The sequence below is a fragment of the Caretta caretta genome, chromosome 8, assembly GCF_965140235.1.
Source record: "Caretta caretta isolate rCarCar2 chromosome 8, rCarCar1.hap1, whole genome shotgun sequence".
NCBI lineage: Eukaryota > Metazoa > Chordata > Testudines > Cheloniidae > Caretta > Caretta caretta.
In genome coordinates this window covers 52,606,746-52,630,498 of record NC_134213.1, presented here as the reverse complement: position 1 = coordinate 52,630,498, position 23,753 = coordinate 52,606,746, and the positions used below count along the sequence as shown (strand labels likewise).

At 46.6% G+C, this 23,753-nt stretch overlaps 2 protein-coding genes across 4 annotated transcripts in view; one reads left to right on the top strand and one right to left on the bottom strand.

Moving 5' to 3' along the window:
* SOAT1 (sterol O-acyltransferase 1) overlaps positions 1-7,837 on the bottom strand; it is a 49,528-nt gene extending 41,691 nt beyond the window's left edge. Inside the window, exon 1 of one of the 3 annotated variants that reach the window (XM_048860728.2) lies at positions 7,710-7,837. Coding sequence is in view for 1 of the 3 variants with exons in the window: in XM_048860727.2 (XP_048716684.2) it covers positions 7,276-7,425 (150 nt within the window). In the remaining 2 variants the exon portion in view is untranslated. Of the gene's footprint in view, positions 1-7,275; positions 7,489-7,709 lie in introns of those variants that run through there. The other 2 variants (XM_048860727.2, XM_048860729.2) reach the window with 2 other exon arrangements.
* Positions 1,534-3,544, top strand: LOC125641200 (myb/SANT-like DNA-binding domain-containing protein 7). Its single transcript, XM_048860752.2, has 2 exons — positions 1,534-2,416; positions 3,005-3,544. The coding sequence occupies exons 1-2, from the start codon at positions 1,834-1,836 to the stop codon at positions 3,088-3,090; spliced, it is 669 nt and encodes a 222-aa protein (XP_048716709.2). The 5' UTR covers positions 1,534-1,833; the 3' UTR covers positions 3,091-3,544.
* Positions 7,838-23,753: the final 15,916 nt, after the last annotated feature.

Genomic DNA, 23,753 nt, shown 5'->3' with positions numbered 1-23,753 from the left:
CTGCCTACTGTATTTTCCACTCCATACATCTGATGAAGTGGGTTTTAGCCCACGAAAGCTTATGTCCAAATAAATTTTGGAGTCTAAGATGCTACAAGGACTCCTCGTTGTTTTTGCTGATACAGACTAACATAGCTACCACTCTGTAACCTGCTTTAATATAGATTTACCCAGGAAATGACCTTAGAGGAAGAGTTACTATATTTTCGCATCAAGTACCAGACATAATGCACTGGATCAGACAACTGGTTGAAAAGGACATGGTCCACACACGCAGGCTTTGTACACCACTGCTGCTCCTATCACCCCACTGCAAAACCAGTTTGTGTTTACTTCACATATTCCCCAATGTACTGAAGCCATTACCCCCTGAAAAATCAAAGTTCTAGCGGGGACTCAGAAGTCCAGTGTTAACTCAACACATGGTCACATGGAGCATCGGAGGGGGGGCCCCAAAGTTCAATACCTTTCTAAGCAGCACTTCCAACTCCGTAGAGGCTGTAAGGACTGCACATTCTCCTCTGGTAAACCCACCCCTAGACCCCTTTCCAGAGGGGCTTTGGAATAGTGAGGGGAAGGGGAATAGAAGTTAAAGAGGAAGGCGGGGGTCACCAAAAGTAAATTTAAGAATATAACTAGAGTAAAATAGTCAGTATTGTAGGTACAGTATGTTTAACTACCATACACTAGATTTGGTTTAAAGACAAATATAGCTCTTGCCTAAGACGGACTTGATGATATGAAGGACATTTATCATGCAAGATTAAATAAGTTTTTTGCACATGGAGAAAGGGATTATATTTGTGGGGAGCCTGTCTTAATCTGCACCCTCAGTATTAGAAGGCAGAATATTTGGCAACTGTCAACATGTAAGTCTAACAAAAAGAAAACTTATCTCTCTCCTCTAATCTCCTTTAGAGCTGAGCCAATCACAAGACAAGGCTAAGATAAATCAGAGATTTTCAGATGCACTGCAGCAGACAGGGTTAACTGCTTTCTGAGTGTCACCTTGACACACATGAAAGTCTGAAAGAATACAAACAACAACCTACAATACGGACACAAGAATCACCCCATTTTTCTGGTAGGTGAGAACTCAGACAAGGGAGGACTTAATGTTACACCTCCCTCACTTAAGGGGAAGTGACTTTCTGCACCCACAACTATTAATCCAGACCTTGAAATTAGAAACCAAAATAACTGAGCAGCAGCAGACTAAACCCCCTCACACTTGTATTTTTAATTATTTTCCCTCCCCTTCTTTGTCAAGAACCCCCAGGTTTCCTTTTTATGCCTCTGTCCAGTTTAAAAAACACACGGAGTCTGGTGGCACCTTAAAGACTAACAGATTTATTTGGGCATAAGCTTTCATGGGTAAAACACCCATGTGTGTTTTACCCACAAAAGCTTATGCCCAAATAAATCTGTTAGTCTTTAAGGTGCCACCAGACTCCTTGTTTTTGTGGATACAGACTAAGCCCTGGTCTACACTAGGACTTTAGCTCGAATTTAGCAGCGTTAAATCGATGTAAACCTGCACCCGTCCACACAATGAAGCCCTTTATTTCGACTTAAAGGGCTCTTAAAATCGATTTCCTTACTCCACCCCTGACAAGTGGATTAGTGCTTAAATCGACGTTGCCGGCTCGAATTTGGGGTACTGTGGACACAATTCGATGGTATTGGCCTCCGGGAGCTATCCCAGAGTGCTCCATTATGACCGCTCTGGACAGCACTCTCAACTCAGATGCACTGGCCAGGTAGACAGGAAAAGAACCGCGAACTTTTGAATCTCATTTCCTGTTTGGCCAGCGTGGCAAGCTGCAGGTGACCATGCAGAGCTCATCAGCACAGGTGACCATGATGGAGTCCCAGAATCGCAAAAGAGCTCCAGCATGGACCGAACGGGAGGTACGGGATCTGATCGCTGTTTGGGGAGAGGAATCCGTGCTATCAGAACTCCGTTCCAGTTTTCGAAATGCCAAAAACTTTCTGAAAATCTCCCAGGGCATTAAGGACAGAGGCCATAACAGGGACCCAAAGCAGTGCCGCGTGAAACTGAAGGAGCTGAGGCAAGCCTACCAGAAAACCAGAGAGGAGAACAGCCACTCTGGGTCAGAGCCCCAAACATGCCGCTTCTATGATGAGCTGCATGCCATTTTAGGGGGTTCAGCCACCACTACCCCAGCCGTGTTGTTTGACTCCTTCAATGGAGATGGAGGCAATACGGAAGCAGGTTTTGGGGACGAAGAAGATGATGATGATGAGGAGGTTGTAGATAGCTCACAGCAAGCAAGCGGAGAAACCGGTTTTCCCGACAGCCAGGAACTGTTTCTCACCCTAGACCTGGAGCCAGTACCCCCCGAACCCACCCAAGGCTGCCTCCTGGACCCAGCAGGCGGAGAAGGGACCTCTGGTGAGTGTACCTTTTAAAATACTATACATGGTTTAAAAGCAAGCATGTGAAAGGATTACTTTGCCCTGGCATTTGCGGTTCTCCTAGATGTAGTCCTAAAGCCTTTGCAAAAGGTTTCTGGGGAGGGCAGCCTTATTGCATCCTTCATGGTAGGACACTTTACCACTCCAGGCCAGTAACACGTACTCGGGAATCATTGTAGAACAAAGCATTGCAGTGTATGTTTGCTGGCATTCAAACAACATCCGTTCTTTATCTCTCTGTGTTATCCTCAGGAGAGTGAGATATAATTCATGGTCACCTGGTTGAAATAGAGTGCTTTTCTTCAGGGGACACTCAGAGGAGCCCATTCCTGCTGGGCTGTTTGCCTGTGGCTAAACAGAAATGTTCCCCGCTGTTAGCCACAGGGAGGGGGGAAGGTTGAGGGGGTAGTCACGCAGTGGGGGGAGGCAAAATGCGACCTTGTAACGAAAGCACATGTGCTGTGTATGTAATGTTAACAGCAAGGTTTACCCTGAAAGAGTGTAGCCACTGTTTTATAAAATGTGTCTTTTTAAATACCGCTGTCCCTTTTTTTTTCTCCACCAGCTGCATGTGTTTCAATGATCACAGGATCTTCTCCTTCCCAGAGGCTAGTGAAGCTTAGAAAGAAAAAAAAAACGCACTCGCGATGAAATGTTCTCCGACCTCATGCTGTCCTCCCACACTGACAGAGCACAGACGAATGCGTGGAGGCAAATAATGTCAGAGTGCAGGAAAGCACAAAATGACAGGGAGGAGAGGTGGCGGGCTGAAGAGAGTAAGTGGGGGGCTGAAGAGAGGGCTGAAGCTCAAATGTGGCGGCAGCGTGATGAGAGGAGGCAGGATTCAATGCTAAGGCTGCTGCAGGACCAAACCAGTATGCTCCAGTGTATGGTTGAGCTGCAGCAAAGGCAGCTGGAGCACAGACTGCCACTGCAGCCCCTCTGTAACCAACCGCCCTCCTCCCCAAGTTCCATAGTCTCCACACCCAGACGCCCAAGAACGCGGTGGGGGGGCCTTCGGCCAACCAGCCACTCCACCACAGAGGATTGCCCAAAAAAAAAGAAGGCTGTCATTCAATAAATTTTAAAGTTGTAAACTTTTAAAGTGCTGTTCTTAAAGTGCTGTGTGGCATTTTCCTTCCCTCCTCCACCACCCCTCCTGGGCTACCTTGGTAGTTATCCCCCTACTTGTGTGATGAATGAATAAAGAATGCATGAATGTGAAGCAACAATGACTTTATTGCCTCTGCAAGTGGTGATTGAAGGGAGGAGGGGCGGGTGGTTAGCTTACAGGGAAGTAGAGTGAACCAAGGGGCGGGGGGTTTCATCAAGGAGAAACAAACAGAACTTTCACACCGTAGCCTGGCCAGTCATGAAACTGGTTTTCAAAGCTTCTCTGATGCGTACCGCGCCCTCCTGTGCTCTTCTAACCGCCCTGGTGTCTGGCTGCGCGTAACCAGCAGCCAGGCGATTTGCCTCAACCTCCCACCCCGCCATAAACGTCTCCCCCTTACTCTCACAGATACTGTGGTGCACACAGCAAGCAGTAATAACAGTGGGAATATTGGTTTCGCTGAGGTCTAAGCGAGTCAGGGGTAGGCTGGGTCCCCAAGGATACATATAGGCATTTCAACATCCCCAACAGTTATTTTCTGGTCTGGGAATAAAGTCCCTTCCTGCAGCTTTTGAAACAGACCAGAGTTCCTGAAGATGCGAGCGTCATGTACCTTTCCCGGCCATCCCACGTTGATGTTGGTGAAACGTCCTTTGTGATCCACCAGAGCTTGCAGCACTATCGAAAAGTACCCCTTGCGGTTTATGTACTCGGCGGCTTGGTGCTCCGGTGCCAAGATAGGGATATGGGTTCCATCTATGGCCCCACTACAGTTAGGGAATCCCATTGCAGCAAAGCCATCCACTATGATCTGCACATTTCCCAGGGTCACTACCCTTGATATCAGCAGATCTTTGATTGCGTGGGCTACTTGCATCACAGCAGCCCCAACAGTAGATTTGCCCACTCCAAATTGATTCCCAACTGACCGGTAGCTGTCTGGCGTTGCAAGCTTCCACAGGGCTATCGCCACTCGCTTCTCAACTGTGAGGGCTGCTCTCATCTTGGTATTCATGCGCCTCAGGGCAGGGGAAAGCAAGTCACAAAGTTCCATGAAAGTGCCCTTACGCATGCAAAAGTTTCGCAGCCACTAGGAATCATCCCAGACCTACAACACTATGCGGTCCCACCAGTCTGTGCTTGTTTCCTGAGCCCAGAATCGGCGTTCCACAGCATGAACCTGCCCCATTAGCACCATGACGCATGCATTGGCAGGGCCCATGCTTTCAGAGAAATCTGTGTCCATGTCCTGATCACTCACGTGACCGCGCTGACGTCGCCTCCTCGCCCGGTATCGCTTTGCCAGGTTCTGGTGCTGCATATACTGCTGGATAATGCGTGTGGTGTTTAATGTGCTCCTAATTGCCAAAGTGAGCTGAGCGGCCTCCATGCTTGCCTTGGTATGGCGTCCGCACAGAAAAAAGGCGCGGAACGATTGTCTGCCGTTGCTCTGACGGAGGGAGGGGCGACTGACGACACGGCTTACAGGGTTGGCTTCAGGGAGCTAAAATCAACAAAGGGGGTGCCTGTACATCAAGGAGTATTTCAGGCAGGACTTCACGGAGGGTTCCAATAAGAAATGGTGCACCTAAGTTATTGTTCTTATTGGAACAAGGAGGTTAGCCTGGCCTCTGATTGATACATGGCTAGATTTACCTCGCTGCACCTTCTCTGTGAGTGACTGCAGTGTGACCTAGAGGAATGAGTCCCCTAGACGGGGGAGGAGGCAAATGAGTACAAAACAAATCTGGTCTATTTCTTGTTTTGATCCACTCCATCTATCTTTTACATCTTTGGCTGGCAGCAGACGGTGCAGAAGGACTGCATGCCATCCACATCTCATGGCTGCTCAGCAGAAGATGGTGCAGTAGGACTGCTAGCAATCCATATCGCCTGCCTGCTCACCATAAGATAGTTCAATAGGACTGACTGCAGGACTAAAGAGAATGACCTGGTCAAGTCACTCCAAGTTTAGTCCCTGCGCCCATGTCTGCCCAGGCGCTCCCAGCCGACGTGGCCAGGAGCACCTCGGACATGACGAGGACGGCTACCAGTTGTACTGTACCGTCTGCTGCCAGAAGGCAATGGGTTGCTGCTACTGTGTAGCAATGCTGTACCGCATCTGCCAGCACCCAGGAGACATACGGTGACGGTTACCTGAGCGGGCTCCATGCTTGCCGTGGTATGGCGTCAGGAAAAAAGGCGCGAAACGATTGTCTGCCCTTGCTTTCACGGAGGGGGGGAGGGAAGGGGGGGCCTGACGATATGTACCCAGAACCACCCGTGACAATGTTTTAGCCCCATCAGGCGTTGGGATCTCAACCCAGAATTCCAATGGGCAGCGGAGACTGCGGGAACTGTGGGATAGCTATCCACAGTGCAACGCTCCGGAAGTCGACTCTAGCCTCGGTACCATGGAAGCACTCTGCTGAGTTAATGCACTTAATGCACTTAGAGCATTTTCTGTGGGGACACACACACTCGAATATATAAAACCGATTTCTAAAAAACCGACTTCTATAAATTCGACCTTATTCCGTAGTGTAGTCATACCCTAACATGGCTCCTCCTCCTCCCCCCATACTAGTCCAGTTTAACTGTCTCAGGCAGGTAAGCAAATGTTCTTCAGTCCCTTGGCTCCTTGAATGCTGTGCAGTGAATCTCTTCTAACTTCCTTCCTCCCACAAGCTCAGCATATCACTGCTTCCACAAGCTTCCTCTTACTCACACCCTTCTGTTCACCTTTCCTCTCAGTAAGGAACAGTGTGTTTTTCTGATGCCCACCCTATGCTCCTTCTGGGCTTCAGAACCGTGAACAGATCCCCTCAGCAGATTTTTTTTTAATCAGTTATCAGGTACTATACCTCATTTACAACATTGATTTTCTCCACCTTCCTTTTTAATTATTGCCAATCATGAGTGCACCTCACATGAGCACAGAAACAATATATTTTAAATCATCCGTGTTTACACAATCACTTGTAAAAAGGTTGTGACATGGCTTCGAGCTAAACTGCAGCCTACAATTAACAATACTCACTGTCCAAAGAGTGAGTTTTATAAAACTATTGATATGAAAAACAAAAACAGACATGGATTCTGCTCCCTCAGACTGAAAGAGCCCTTCACACAACACAGGTCCTAAAATAAAGTTAGCCCATAAACAAAACAAGCCTATTATAGTCAGCAAATAAAATGCTGTTTATTGTTTTGCTGGCACTCAGTACACTTGTGTAGTAACAAGTGGACTTCCTTCTCTGCTAAGCCAGTGTTATTTACTACAGTACAGACAAGGTGAGTGAGAAACAACATTACTTATTACAAAACATTCTTTAAGAACAAATGTAATGCCTGAACTGGACTCTCTCCTCCAGATTGCATGCAGGCCAAAGGAGCATTACAGAATCATAGAACTGAAGGGACCTCAAGAGATCAAGTCCAGTCCCCCCACCCCTGCTGAGGTAGGGGCAAGTAAACCTAGACCTTCCATAAGCGGTGTTTTTCCAGCCTGTTCTTAAAAACCTCAATGAAAGGATTCCCCAGCCTCCCTTAGACGCCTATTACAGTGCTTAACTATCTTTATAATTGGAAAGTTTTCTTAACATCTAAGCTACCTCTCCATTGCTGCAGATTAAGCCCATTACTTCTCACCCTATCTTCAGCGGACACAGAGAACTGATCATTGTCCTCTTTAAAGCAGCCCTTAATTTTAAGACTATTACCAGGTTCCCAAAGCTAAAACATCTCCCGTCTTTTAACTCTTTCTCACACATCAGGGCAGCTGAACCTTCTATCATCTGTGCTGGTCTCCTCTGGACAGCCAGGTGGCCTCCCCGCCAAACTCCAGCCGGACCTGGGGCTGCGAGGAGCATCCCCCTCCCAGCCTGGCGCTTCCCACAGCAAGGCTGCCACACCAGCGAGGGACCGCGACCCCCAGCAGCAGCAGCCAATTAAAGCCTCTGAATTAACAAGCTCGCGGCGCCGTGACAGAGATCAGTGCACAGCGCGGGGCGGTCCGCACGCATGCCTGGGTACAGGGCAGACCCGCCGGGCCCCTGGGCAGGACAACCCCGAGCCCGGCCCGTCCGGCGGAGGGCCCCCGGCGAGGTCAGCCTGCCCCCACGAACGCCCAGCCCAGGCGGCGGGGGTACGTCACCTTGTCCTCAGCCAGATGGGTCCGCGCGACTCCCCCGCGCCTCAGCTGCACCGCCACCTGGGAAAACGAGAGAGCGAATGGAACGCTCCACCCTTCCCCACTCTTCCACTACGTCACCGCGCAAAGGGAAGGAGTGGGGAGCGTCGCCGCTCATTGGCTGCCAGCCCGAGAACCAGGCCCCACCCCCTTGCTACCAGCCGGCGCCGGCGGCACAGAGGGGAGGAGCTGGAGCAAGGGAGCAGCGTGCATGTTGGGGGCGGGGCAGAGGGGAGGAGCTGGGGCAGAGGGGGTGCCAGGGCGGGGTGCACGTGAGAGGCGCCTGTGCGCGCGCTCTGGCTGGGACCCTCAGCTCCAGCCCTCCTCCCCACGGTTCTGCCTTCTGGCTCCTCCCCCAGCCTGGGTGCTCCCCCAGGCCAGTCTGTCCTGCGGCGGCTCGTACCGTGGGCTATGCGAGACTGGACTGCGACCCTCCTGCCAGAGGGCAGCTGGAGGAGCTACTCGCCCCTCTGTCGCTGGAACCGGGTGTGACACGTTAGCAAACTGGGTCTCTCAGTGCCGCACTGGAAGCTGCTCAGATGCTGCGGTGGGCAGCGGAAGAACCTCTAGAACATCCTGGAGCCTTGCCTTGGGGAAGCTGCATTTTCAGGAGAGGGGACTGCAGAACATGGCACATTAAACACCAACATTTTGCCAACAAGTGCCCCCCCCCAATGGCTGAACCTAAAGATAGTGGCCTATGTGTATTTGAGGGTGTACAGTGCTGCTATAGGCTACTGTGATGTGTGCATTACCACCCATTCTGGATAGATTAGATGGCACCTTGCAAACCCAGTGCTAAAATGGCACCTACATCATAATCCCCACATCACACACACCCTTCATAATCTGGTCCCAGGAAAGCACCACTCCTTTTAGTACAGCTTAAAAAGCCAAGGTTGGCAGGAGGCCCAGGGGAGCCTGCCTGCAGTTTAAATTGTCCTTCTAAAGGAAAATGATTGTATAGCAAGTACCTCACGCAGGACCTGGGTTTAATACAAAGGCTTCCCACAGCTATATCCATTTCAAGCAGATTTACAAAACCTCAGGTAAGCATTTCAAAAGGAGGCAGAGTTCCTGTCAACTTCTTAGACTTTCCACCTTTAGAGACAGCTTTTCATATCAACTATTTCCTATGCCTTAGGTGCTCTGCTACCATGTGTTTCATCAAGAACATGTTTCTAGTTAATTAGCAAGAATGTTCATAAGTAACTGACCAGTAATGTAGATTCAATGAGAAATGGTCCTGGAGAAGTCCAGTTCCAATCGTTGTCCAGAATTCTAACACTTGGTGGATTCAAATCTGTGATCTTGGTTCATACACATATCTGTTTAAAACAGACTGATGCAAACAATATGAAATAATTTGATTCACTGGAAAATTCCAGGCACAAGTGGTCTTTAGTAACCTTTACTTGTCTGTGTGTCAGTAGTTCCACTTTCACAGTGTAAAGGGGGAAGGGAAGAAATGTCCAAACAAGGAGAACTAATTTCTCTTTCATCCATGAAGTGTGACTTATCTCCTTCCTATTTCAAGTATGATGGTTTCAAGTTCACAGTCTATGTTAACCAAGCAGCCACGTGTTCTTCACTTGTGCTTTATCAATGCAGTCACGAGAAACACTTTTAAAAAACTGTACAACTCCACTGAGCTGGATTGTTCAAACTTTGCTTAAGTAGCCTCTGGGACTCTGAGTACAGCCCTGAGTGAAAAGAACTTGTACTGATTCAGGTTACAATATATAAAGGGTTACAATGTTAACCCACTACCCAGCTTTGCCCCATCTACATTAGGGAAATTTTGTCATTTCCACCATTGTTAGTACCCACTCAGTCCCACAGATGTTAGCAACCAGGTTTCTGTCACAACAGATTTTAACACCTTCCCGCTAGTTAGACATACTGAGGCTTCCACTGTTGCTAACACTGGTGGAGATTAACCAGTGGGAAAATTTCTCTATGATCAACAAAGCGTCTACTCTGTCCACATATTTATTCAAGTGACACCATCGTAGGACCTAGTCACATTAGTCACGCTGTCAGGGGCTTGTTCACCTGCATATCTACCAATGTGATATATGCCATCATGTGCCAGCAATGCCCCTCTGCCATGTACATTGGCCAAACCAGACAGTCTCTACGCAAAAAAATAAATGGACACAAATCTGACATCAGGAATCATAACATTCAAAAACCGGTAGGAGAACACTTCAACCTCTCTGGCCACTCAGTAAAAGATTTAAGGGTGGCAATTTTGCAACAGAAAAGCTTCAAAAACAGACTCCAATGAGAAACTGCTGAACTTGAATTAATATGCAAACTAGATACCATTAACTTGGGTTTGAACAGAGACTGCGAGTGGCTGGATCATTACACATATTGAATCTATTTCCCCATGTTAAGTATCCTCACACCTTCTTGTCAACTGTCTAAATGGGCCATCTTGATGATCACTACAAAAAATTTTTTCTCCTGCTGATAACAGCTCATCTTAATTAATTAGCCTCTTACAGTTTGTATGGCAACTTCCACCTTCTCTGTATGTGTATATATATATATATATATATATCTTCTTACTATATGTTCCATTCTATGCATCTGATGAAGTGGGCTGTAGCCCACGAAAACTTATGCTCTAATACATTTGTTAGTCTCTAAGGTGCCACAAGTACTCCTGTTCTTTTTACATGACATTAGTAAATCATCAGGAAAACCATGTGGGGGATGATGTACCTTTAACGGTAAGATGGAGGTAACCCACTCACTCCCTGCTTAGGAACTTTTCTTGTTATGCCCATAATTGGAGACAAAAAACAGACACAGTCACATCTTTATTAGAACATCTTGAAAATATTCTCCAAGGTCACAGAGGGAAACAGGAGAGTACAAGTCTATTAGACATACAAAGATACACAGAAGCATTTTGAAAAATCAAAAGGTGGGGTTTTCCATTGTTCATGGTGTATATTTCTCCATGGAAAGTTGGGATTCAGGACTCTGCAGAATATGACAACTGCATGAGAGTATTTTGCTGCTGTCAGAAGTGGGGCAGTGTGTCAATAGTTCAACCATCATATTAAATACAGTAACTCCTCACTTAAAGTGGTCCCGGTTAACGTTGTTACATTGCTGATCAATTAGGGAATATGCTCGTTTAAAGTTGCGCAATGCTCCCTTATAACGTCATTTGGCAGCCGCCTGCTTTGTCCACTGCTTGCAGAAAGAGCAGCCCGTTGGAGCCAGTGGTGGGTGCTTGGAACCAGGGTGGACCCACAGCCCCCTATCAGCTCCCCATCCCCCTAAGTTCCCTGTGCGGCAGCCTCCCAGTAGACTATCAATTGCTGGGCAATTCAGCTGTCCCTCCCCACACTGCCATGTGCTGCTCCTGCCCTCTGCCTTGGAGCTGCTCCTGCGAGCCTCCTGCTTGCTGTACAAGGGGTGGGGGAGAGGGGCTAATGTCAGGGTGTTCTCCTCCTCCCTGCTCCTGCCCCCTGTTTACCCCATCTCCATAGAGCAGGGGGGAGACATGACAGGGCTCAGGATGGAGGGAGCTTGCTGGCAGCAGGGGCTGTCTCAACTTGCTGATCTACTTAAAAAGGCAATGTATTTAGAGTGGCATCAGCGTACTTAAAGGGGCAATGTGCATCTCTCTCTCTCTCTCACACACACACAGGTGAGAGTCTCTGTCTCTGTCTGCCATGCTGTCTCCCCTCCCTCCATTTGTGCTGCCCTGTAGAGTGTGAGGCTACAATAACAACACTGTGTTAACTCTTGAGGGCTCAGCTGTTTTAGTTCATCATTTAGCAGTAAGGCATTCCCTGGGAAATATCCCTCTGACTTCACCACCTCAATCAAGCTTCACAATCATCATTGCTGTGTACAGTATTACATTATTTGTGTAAAATTTATACTCTCTGTGTGTATATATATATAGTCTTTTGTCTGGTGAACAAAATTTCCCTGGAACCTAACCCCCCCATTTACATTAATTCTTATGGGGAAATTGGATTTGCTTAACATCGTTTTGCTTAAAGTCGTATTTTTCAGAAACATAACGACAATGTTAAGTGAGGAGTTACTGTATATTGATCAGAGGGAATCAGACTTTTCCTTCTCTTCCTTCTAGGATCTTGTTAATTAAGGTCTGTAAAGTGCTTTGAGATTATTGGTGGAAGCCACCTTAAAGGTATCTTGTTTTACCAAGCCTAAAGTTTGTGCATAAATTAAAGCATTTCATTTAACCTAAAAATAACACTTAATGCTCAGTTTTCCAAATGGACAAAAATTCACTGTCCACCCCTTTTCTCTCATCTTCCTTATTTCTGAATAGTTAAAAAAATATACCAAACAAACCCCCAAACATCAAGAAGATGGACATAGAGTTTTTCCCTTTTGCTCTTATCCCTGTTTCTAGGTATAGCATGAAGGATGTTTATATTCATTTCTCTGCCTCATCACACGACAATCTTCATCTGAACCTGTGAAATGGAAAGCGTTTCTAAGCAATTATACAAGCAGAAGGGTTGGATCTTCTCAGACTCCTGAAATTTAAGCTAGTGAGTGGTAGTTCCCTCTTCCCCACTGGTGGGAGAATGAGGTACCACAAGGACTCCTCGTTGTTGTTTTTTTTTTTAAAAAAAAAACAAGTGTATCCAAGCAGTACTCTGTGCCAAGGCTTCAGTACATTCCTAGCAGATGGCAAAAGAAGCATATGAATGTTCTCTAGTAGGGTTGCTTACCAGTCCTCCCTTCAATCCCTTTTACATTTTTCCTTCATCAGTACATCAAATGAAGTAGAAAATGAGAAAGTTCCCCCTCTTACCTACCTTCCCCATCGTTTTTAAAGGGAAGTGGATGTGACATTGCATTCCATATGTTTTATGAAAATATGTTTATAAGTGTGAATATGATGTAACTGAAATAAGCTTCATGCAGGTTTCAGAGTAACAGCCGTGTTAGTCTGTATTCGCAAAAAGAAAAGGAGTACTTGTGGCATCTTAGAGACTAACCAATTTATTTGAGCATGAGCTTTCGTGAGCTACAGCTCACTTCATCGGATGCTGTAGCTCACGAAAGCTCATGCTCAAATAAATTGGTTAGTCTCTAAGGTGCCACAAGTACTCCTTTTCTTTATGCTTCATGCAAAAGGTCTCTTGTAAAGTATCATTACAAAGCATATAATCTACTGAGTGTATTCATCCTATTTGTATGAATGTATCATTCTTGTATCTAAAACTAGAAATATGAAGTATTACTCTGAGGTCCTATTGTAATTATGCAAAGTGTGGGCCATTAATGGTGGCTTAGGATCTTGATGGCTCCCATTAACTAGAACAGTTGGTTGTAAATGGCCCTGTTTACTTGTAAGCCTTCCTGTGTTCCTGTGAGGCAGGCCCGAAAGAATGGAGGCTTGGGGGTCTCACAGGACATGTGACCATGTCGCCGGGTACTGGAATCCATCTTAAACCTGGTGCTTTTCCATTTATTTTAGAAGGAGGGGTGGGGACCAAGAGAGACAAAAGATTCCCACCTTGTGCCAAAGCTGTAACGGGGGTGGAACAGAACAAAGGGAGCTGAAGTCATGAGAAAACCCCTAGTTACCACCTGAACTGGAACTAACAAGAACTGTACCGGGGAAAGGATTGGGCCCAGACTAGGAAGGAGTCTAGTCTGTGAAAGAAGCTTATTGAAACATCTCTGAGGGTAAGATTTACCTGTATTCAGTTTCTTAATGTATTAGGCTTAGACTTGTGTCGTTTGTTTTATTTTGCTTGGAAACTTACCTTGTTCTGTCTGTTATTACTTGAAAGCACTTAAATCCTACTTTTATACTTAATAAAATCACTTTAGTTTATTAACAAACCCAGAGTTAGTGATTAATACCTGGGGGAGCAAACAGCTGTGCATCTCTCTCTATCAGTGTTATAGAGGGTGGACAATTAATGAGTTTACCCTGTATAAGTTTCATAGAGAATAAAACAGATTTAATTGGGGTTTAGAGCCCATTGGGAACTGGGTGTCTGGGTGCTGGAGATTAGTGACTTGCTGAACAGTTTTTGGTTAAAGTCTGCAGTTTTGGGGGCGTGGACCAGACCTGGGTCTGTGTTGCAGCAGACTAACATGTCTGCTCAACAAGGCAAAACGGGCTTAGAGGTAATTTCAGCACATCAGGTGACAGTTCTAAGGGGGTCTCTGTGACCAAACCCATCACAGTGGGAATGTCATGCCCTCGTCTACACAAGCTGTTTCCCCAATTTATGCATTTTTCTTCACTGATCCAGTGTTACATTGTTACATTGCTTCATCAATTGCATAATTTCCTCTGTTTCTCACAGAATATTTTGCAATCTTGACTCATTAATCCTAATGGGAGCATTGCCTCACTTATTTCCTAATTGCTATAGTTTCTCAGTGATACTGTCTGTGACACTACATCATCATTACCATTATTTCACATAGGGAACTGTCTCCCTGACACCTCTGCCCTCTGTTTACTCCTTACCTTGCAGCTGCCCACCCCTGTGCCACTCCACAGCCCACTGCCCCACTCAGCAGCCCCACCATCCTCGTCTTCCACCTAATAGCCTCCATCTTTTTCTCCGCTACCGTCCTTTTTGATCAATGAATTTTCATCACATTTTACCAATTTTGCTTGCATGTAATGGGTTTTCAGTTGGATTTGGGAATGCACAACGTGGTGTTGGTGAGTGGGTCAGAAAGGCCTGAGACAGATGCCTCACACACCTTAACTAAGATAGAGCATGAGAAAAAGGCTTTGGGCCCAATTCGCCATTGCCCTGTCTCTTGTGCTTCATTTTCACGCCTGCAAAGTGGGTGTAAAACAATACCATTCTACTTTTCATTGTAAGGTTTATAAAGAATTTATCCATTGCTCTTGGTGCCAGTTATCCCAGTTCCTGAGCAGTCATGATGAAGTTTTAGAGTAGGTCTATTTCTTGTCAGCATTCTGATTTTGAGCAGTGATCCTTCATCTGACTGCTTTAACTTCCTAAAGCCCCTTGGTATGTTGCATCTGAACTTGGAGGAAAGACCCAGTCACCCTGCAGCCTCAGTGCTTCCAGATATATAACTAAAGAGCACACTTCCTATCTTATTCCTTTTAAGATGTGTGTTTTTTATTTTCTTAGTAGAAACCAATGGATCTAGCATAACTAATAAGTGGTAGCATAGAAGCAATGTTCAACAGAATGCAAATACAGGAACTCCCTCAAGCGGTGACAGTGTTACTTTACACTTCTTACCTATTTTGATGTTATATTTGTAACAAAACAAAAACAAAACAAAATTAAAGACTTTTTAAAAGGGCACTAAGGTTAGCCATGTAATCGAAAGCTGGTTACAACCCTAGCTACAAAGAGGCTGCCATCTTTGTATAAGGAGGAAAATGGTTTGAATGGAAAGCTGAAGCTAAACCTCAATGAAGGCAATTGCTGGCTTAAAAAAAAGCCTAGTAAAGAAGTGACAGCACAAGGATGCACATCATCTTAACCTAACCCTGAGACCCTAAAACTGTACTTTGTAGTGAAGAACTTAGGTTAGTTCCAGCAAGTACCAGATCATTTAGAATTATTGACTTGTCCTCACAAATCTTATTTATTTTTTAACCCTTTGGTTCCAGGTTTCACAGTTGCTCCTTTAGTAGTGCCAAGATTCTGGATGTGAGATCAGCATTCACTCTGTTCCTCTATGCTGTCAGGTTATGCCTAGAGTTCCCAAAATAACTGACAACAGATCAGAAAATTCCTTTTTAAGAACAGACAGAAGCAGCAGGAGGAATCAAATGCAGGATTCCAAAAAATAATCTAAAGTAGCAACTCCACTGCTTTTGCTAGCAGAGGGGAAAATTATACACATACAAGTCCTCAACTGTCATCAGAGGGCAGCGGTATTCTAAAAACAAACACCACATCACCCTTTGCATCTGAACTCAGTTCACCTCACCAAGAAGAGTGTAGTCCTACTGCCTGCCAACTGGCTGCTGGTCTCCACACCAAGCTATTTAAGGAAAGCAGGAGTTTTATTGGGATGAAACCAAAGAGTTGAGTTACTGAATATTACTGAATAGGAGACATCTGAGCCAACTGTCACTGCCATGACCCCTTTAGTGAGCCATGAAAAGGAAACTTGGCATTGTTTCCCAGTGGGTGAATAATTCCTCCCTTTCCTCTACTATTTTCAGAGTAATAGGATCAACCCCGCCAGTCTGGCTGATGAACTGGACTTTTAAATGAGGAAGACTATTATTATTATTTTGCCCTATAGTCTACACACAGCAAGAATGCCCTCCTGTGAGGCTAACCACACATCAGACCGTGAAAGCTACTGCATCTAAAATCCAGGCACAGGGCAGAATTTCTGGTTGACTGTGCCAAGTTCAGCTCAGTTTTCTGAAACTATTCTTCACCCTCTGCATACAACATGCATTCTCTCTCTCAGGGGCAGAAGAAGTTTCTCAAAGCTCCTCCCAACAGCATTAAACTATTATCGTCATCCTCTTTGGGACATCAGCTCAAAGCATTCTAGGATCTATGGTGTAGTGTATTTTACTGCTTACTAAATGGCATTACAGAAATTATCTCCCTCAGATAAAGCTGCTCTGAGCTTGTTCAATTAGGAATATGCCAAGTCAAGCTGTGTAAAGAATCCTTGAAAAGTGGCTCCAGAGATACCAGTTCCAGAACAAGCTGGTCTTCCAGAAGCCCAAGTGAGAAAAAGGACCTATTCTAGACTGTCTTGCACCTTATATAATCATGTACAGCTGTGCAACCTGAGTGCAAAAGACTACCACACAAAACACTATAAAAGAAAGTGAGGCCCTGAGTGTCTATATACAGCTATCACTGCATACTCAATGCTAATTATGGTGGTACCAGCAGTTATAGTGAGCTCTACTGCTGACAGTGGAATGCATACTGGAATCTTGACTGGGTGCTCCAACAGTTCAATTTGTTACTGAGAGAAAGAGAGGAAATATCCAAGGGAAGGAAATATCTTCATACGGCCATGGAGAATTGACTCTTTGTTGTAAACATAGGAAGGAAAAAGTGTTCAGTGTTAAAAGTCAGTCACTTCCCCTTTCTCAGCTGATTTTAATCTCTACAGAGATAGACAATGCCTTTGGAAAGTAGTTCCCGGGAGCAGATTTTTATAAATCCATCCCCCACCAGTGCTGTGGCTGTTTCTATGGTGAAGCTGCTGCAAAGCCTGTTATTCTCCTTCCTGTGAGTGCCTTCACCAGATTTACTATGAAGCAAGAGTGTCCTGCATGTGAAACTTTTATTTCACTTCCTCATTAACTTTCCCTCTTCTCTGCTTACAGCCATTTTCTCCCTGTCCCTTCCTATCCCCTCACACTTACTTTTTAAATACCTGGAATGCATCTGATGAAGTGAGCTGTAGCTCACGAAAGCTTATGCTCAAATAAATTGGTTAGCCTCTAAGGTGCCACAAGTCCTCCTTTTCTTTTTGCGGATACAGACTAACACAGCTGCTACTCTGAAACCTGGCCAGAAAGGGAACCTAGCACCAATCGGGTGTATATTAAATATGTGGGTTTTCCACTTACACTGTGTTCTCTGCTCAGACCTGTCTGATTCAGGAACAGTGGGGACTGCTGCTGACTGGAAAAGCAAAGTAAGGGTATGTCTACACTACGGAATAAGGTCGAATTTATAGAAGTCGGTTTTTTAGAAATCGGTTTTATATATTCGAGTGTGTGTGTCCCCACAGAAAATGCTCTAAGTGCATTAAGTGCATTAACTCGGCGGAGCACTTCCACAGTACCGAGGCTAGAGTCGACTTCCGGAGCGTTGCACTGTGGGTAGCTATCCCACAGTTCCCGCAGTCTCCGCTGCCCATTGGAATTCTGGGTTGAGATCCCAATGCCTGATGGGGCTAAAACATTGTCGCGGGTGGTTCTGGGTACATATCGTCAGGCCCCTGTTCCCTCCCTCCCTCCGTGAAAGCAAGGGCAGACAATCGTTTCGTGCCTTTTTTCCTGAGTTACCTGTGCAGACGCCATACCACGGCAAGCATGGAGCCCGCTCAGGTAACCGTCACCCTATGTCTCCTGGGTGCTGGCAGACGCGGTACGGCTTTGCTGCACAGTAGCAGCAACCCCTTGCCTTGTGGCAGCAGACGGTGCAATACGACTGGTAGTCGTCCTCGTCGTGTCCGAGGTGCTCCTGGCCACGTCGGCTGGGAGCGCCTGGGCAGACATGGGTGCAGGGACTAAATTTGGAGTGACTTGACCAGGTCATTCTCTTTAGTCCTGCAGTCAGTCCTATTGAACCGTCTTATGGTGAGTGGGCAGGCGATACGGACTGCTAGCAGTCGTACTGTACCATCTTCTGCCAGGCAGGCAAGAGATGAGGATTGCTAGTAGTCGTATTGTACCATCTTCTGCCAGGCAGGCAAGAGATGAGGATGGCTAGCAGTCGTACTGTACCATCTTCTGCCAAGCAGCCATGAGATGTGGATGGCATGCAGTCCTTCTGCACCGTCTGCTGCCAGCCAAAGATGTAAAAGATAGATGGAGTGGATCAAAACAAGAAATAGACCAGATTTGTTTTGTACTCATTTGCCTCCTCCCCTGTCTAGGGGACTCATTCCTCTAGGTCACACTGCAGTCACTCACAGAGAAGGTGCAGCGAGGTAAATCTAGCCATGTATCAATCAGAGGCCAGGCTAACCTCCTTGTTCCAATAAGAACGATAACTTAGGTGCACCATTTCTTATTGGAACCCTCCGTGAAGTCCTGCCTGAAATACTCCTTGATGTACAGACACCCCCTTTGTTGATTTTAGCTCCCTGAAGCCAACCCTGTAAGCCGTGTCGTCAGTCGCCCCTCCCTCCGTCAGAGCAACGGCAGACAATCGTTCCGCGCCTTTTTTCTGTGCGGACGCCATACCAAGGCAAGCATGGAGGCCGCTCAGCTCACTTTGGCAATTAGGAGCACATTAAACACCACACGCATTATCCAGCAGTATATGCAGCACCAGAACCTGGCAAAGCGATACCGGGCGAGGAGGCGACGTCAGCGCGGTCACGTGAGTGATCAGGACATGGACACAGATTTCTCTGAAAGCATGGGCCCTGCCAATGCATGCATCATGGTGTTAATGGGGCAGGTTCATGCTGTGGAACGCCGATTCTGGGCTCGGGAAACAAGCACAGACTGGTGGGACCGCATAGTGTTGCAGGTCTGGGATGATTCCCAGTGGCTGCGAAACTTTTGCATGCGTAAGGGCACTTTCATGGAACTTTGTGACTTGCTTTCCCCTGCCCTGAGGCGCATGAATACCAAGATGAGAGCAGCCCTCACAGTTGAGAAGCGAGTGGCGATAGCCCTGTGGAAGCTTGCAACGCCAGACAGCTACCGGTCAGTTGGGAATCAATTTGGAGTGGGCAAATCTACTGTTGGGGCTGCTGTGATGCAAGTAGCCCACGCAATCAAAGATCTGCTGATATCAAGGGTAGTGACCCTGGGAAATGTGCAGGTCATAGTGGATGGCTTTGCTGCAATGGGATTCCCTAACTGTGGTGGGGCTATAGACGGAACCCATATCCCTATCTTGGCACCGGAGCACCAAGCCGCCGAGTACATAAACCGCAAGGGGTACTTTTCGATAGTGCTGCAAGCTCTGGTGGATCACAAGGGACGTTTCACCAACATCAACGTGGGATGGCCGGGAAAGGTGAATGATGCTCGCATCTTCAGGAACTCTGGTCTGTTTCAAAAGCTGCAGGAAGGGACTTTATTCCCAGACCAGAAAATAACTGTTGGGGATGTTGAAATGCCTATATGTATCCTTGGGGACCCAGCCTACCCCTTAATGCCATGGCTCATGAAGCCGTACACAGGCAGCCTGGACAGTAGTCAGGAGCTGTTCAACTACAGGCTGAGCAAGTGCAGAATGGTGGTAGAATGTGCATTTGGACGTTTAAAGGCGCGCTGGTGCAGTTTACTGACTCGCTTAGACCTCAGCGAAACCAATATTCCCACTAAAAAGAAAAGGAGTACTTGTGGCACCTTAGAGACTAACCAATTTATTTGAGCATGAGCTTTCGTGAGCCACAGCTCACTTCATCAGATGTATACCGTGGAAACTGCAGCAGACTTTATATACACACAGAGAAAGTCTGCTGCAGTTTCCACGGTATACATCTGATGAAGTGAGCTGTGGCTCACGAAAGCTCATGCTCAAATAAATTGGTTAGTCTCTAAGGTGCCACAAGTACTCCTTTTCTTTTTGCGAATACAGACTAACACGGCTGTTCCTCTGAAACCTGTCAATATTCCCACTGTTATTACTGCTTGCTGTGTGCTCCACAATATCTGTGAGAGTAAGGGGGAGACGTTTATGGTGGGGTGGGAGGTTGAGGCAAATCGCCTGGCTGCTGGTTACGCGCAACCAGACACCAGGGCGGTTAGAAGAGCACAGGAGGGCGCGGTACGCATCAGAGAAGCTATGAAAACCAGTTTCATGACTGGCCAGGCTACGGTGTGAAAGTTCTGTTTGTTTCTCCTTGATGAAACCCCCCGCCCCTTGGTTCACTCTACTTCCCTGTAAGCTAACCACCCGCCCCTCCTCCCTTCAATCACCGCTTGCAGAGGCAATAAAGTCATTGTTGCTTCACATTCATGCATTCTTTATTCATTCATCACACAAATAGGGGGATGACTACCAAGGTAGCCCAGGAGGGGTGGTGGAGGAGGGAAGGAAAATGCCACACAGCACTTTAAAAGTTTACAACCTTAAAATTTATTGAATGCCAGCCTTCTTTTGTTTGGGCAATCCTCTGTGGTGGAGTGGCTGGTTGGCCGGAGGACCCCCACCGCGTTCTTGGGCGTCTGGGTGTGGAGGCTATGGAACTTGGGGAGGAGGGCGGTTGGTTACAGAGGGGCTGCAGTGGCAGTCTGTGCTCCAGCTGCCTTTGCTGCAGCTCAACCATACACTGGAGCATACTGGTTTGGTCCTGCAGCAGCCTCAGCATTGAATCCTGCCTCCTCTCATCACGCTGCCGCCACATTTGAGCTTCAGCCCTGTCTTCAGCCCACCACTTACTCTCTTCAGCCCGCCACTTACTCTCTTCAGACCGCCACTTACTCTCTTCAGCCCGCCACCTCTCCTCCCGGTCATTTTGTGCTTTCCTGCACTCTGACATTATTTGCCTCCACGCATTCGTCTGTGCTCTGTCAGTGTGGGAGGACAGCATGAGGTCGGAGAACATTTCATCGCGAGTCCGTTTTTTTTTCTTTCTAAGCTTCACTAGCCTCTGGGAAGGAGAACATACTGTGATCATTGAAACACATGCAGCTGGTGGAGAAAAAAAAAGGGACAGCAGTATTTAAAAAGACACATTTTATAAAACAGTGGCTACACTCTTTCAGGGTAAACCTTGCTGTTAACATTACATACATAGCACATGTGCTTTTGTTACAAGGTCGCATTTTGCCTCCTCCCACCGCGTGACTACCCCCTCAACCTTCCCCCCTCCCTGTGGCTAACAGCGGGGAACATTTCTGTTTAGCCACAGGCAAACAGCCCAGCAGGAATGGGCTCCTCTGAGTGTCCCCTGAAGAAAAGCACTCTATTTCAACCAGGTGACCATGAATTATATCTCACTCTCCTGAGGATAACACAGAGAGATAAAGAACGGATGTTGTTTGAATGCCAGCAAACATACACTGCAATGCTTTGTTCTACAATGATTCCCGAGTACGTGTTACTGGCCTGGAGTGGTAAAGTGTCCTACCATGAAGGACGCAATAAGGCTGCCCTCCCCAGAAACCTTTTGCAAAGGCTTTAGGACTACATCTAGGAGAACCGCAAATGCCAGGGCAAAGTAATCCTTTCACATGCTTGCTTTTAAACCATGTATAGTATTTTAAAAGGTACACTCACCAGAGGTCCCTTCTCTGCCTGCTGGGTCCAGGAGGCAGCCTTGGGTGGGTTCGGGGGGTACTGGCTCCAGGTCTAGGGTGAGAAACAGTTCCTGGCTGTCGGGAAAACCGGTTTCTCCGCTTGCTTGCTGTGAGCTATCTACAACCTCCTCATCATCATCATCTTCTTCGTCCCCAAAACCTGCTTCCGTATTGCCTCCATCTCCATTGAAGGAGTCAAACAACACGGCTGGGGTAGTGGTGGCTGAACCCCCTAAAATGGCATGCAGCTCATCATAGAAGCGGCATGTTTGGGGCTCTGACCCAGAGCGGCTGTTCGCCTCTCTGGTTTTCTGGTAGGCTTGCCTCAGCTCCTTCAGTTTCACGCGGCACTGCTTTGGGTCCCTGTTATGGCCTCTGTCCTTCATGCCCTGGGAGATTTTCAGAAAGGTTTTGGCATTTCGAAAACTGGAACGGAGTTCTGATAGCACGGATTCCTCTCCCCAAACAGCGATCAGATCCCGTACCTCCCGTTCGGTCCATGCTGGAGCTCTTTTGCGATTCTGGGACTCCATCATGGTCACCTGTGCTGATGAGCTCTGCATGGTCACCTGCAGCTTGCCACGCTGGCCAAACAGGAAATGAGATTCAAAAGTTCGCAGTTCTTTTCCTGTCTACCTGGCCAGTGCATCTGAGTTGAGAGTGCTGTCCAGAGCGGTCATAATGGAGCACTCTGGGATAGCTCCCGGAGGCCAATACCATCGAATTGTGTCTACAGTACCCCAAATTCGAGCTGGCAACGTCGATTTAAGCACTAATCCACTTGTCAGGGGTGGAGTAAGGAAATCGATTTTAAGAGCCCTTTAAGTCGAAATAAAGGGCTTCATTGTGTGGACGGGTGCAGGTTTACATCGATTTAACGCTGCTAAATTCGACCTAAAGTCCTAGTGTAGACCAGGGCTAAGAGGAGACAGCACTACCTTTTCTGTGACGTTACACTCCATATTCTTCATAGAAATACTGTTATGATATGAATATGGCATAACTAAGATATGTTGTATGCAAGATGGATCATATGAGATATCATTGGAAAAGTTATGATTTACTGAATGTGATTATCCAATTTGTATGTATGTATCATTTCTGTATCTAAAGTTAGGAATATTATCTATGTAACAATTACAACTGTGAATGTACTTGGGAAACACCCACCAGATAGCAGGCCATCAGTCTTGATGGGCCATTAGGAAGAGAACAGTAGAACTTTGAAAATGCTAATCTCACTCCTTCCTGAGAGGTTTACTGGGATGCTGCATTGACACAGCAGGGTCAGGTGACCATGTCACCTGGTACTGGACAATGTCTTAACTTGCTGGTACTTTTCCACTGTAAGGGGATGGGGATCAAACAAAGGATTCCCGCCTTAGGTAAATCCTTTTTAAGGCTGGGGAGGGGGTTAATCTTGACTCTCCTCCATTGCCTGTTCAGGAAGGAAGACTGCTAAAAATATCTGCAGGGAAAGGCAGGGTTGAGTCAAGGCTGAGACAGGGGTCCAGTCTGTAAAGAGAAATAATGGGAACTCTAAGCTACAGAAACTCTGCAACTTGCCTAAAATAACACTGACGGTGAGAAATTACATTTTGTAACCTGTTTCTTGAGTGTATTAAGCCTAGTTTGCGTGTTTTGTTTTATTTGCTCAGTAATCTGCTTTGTTCTGTTTGCTATCCCTTATAATCACTTAATATCTGCCTTTTGTAGTTAATAAACTAGTTTTTGTTTATTTTAAAACCCAGTTTGTGCAATTTATAATAGCAGGGGGAGGGGGATGGGACAAGAAGTTGTGCGTATCTTCCTCCACATTGAGGAAGGGGGCAAATTTATGAGCTTATGTTGTATAGACTTCTCTACAGCACAAGACAATATTATTTGGGGTGTACTTTCCAGAGGGGAGCTGCACTTGAGCAGTGGGCAATTTCCTAGCTGAGTCTTCCCATAGAGAGCTGTTTGCAGACTCTGTGTGATTCTACAGCTGTTGTGTGCATGCTGCCAGAGGCTGGAGAGCCTGATTCAGCTAAAACAGGGAGAGGGAGCCCAGGCTAGTG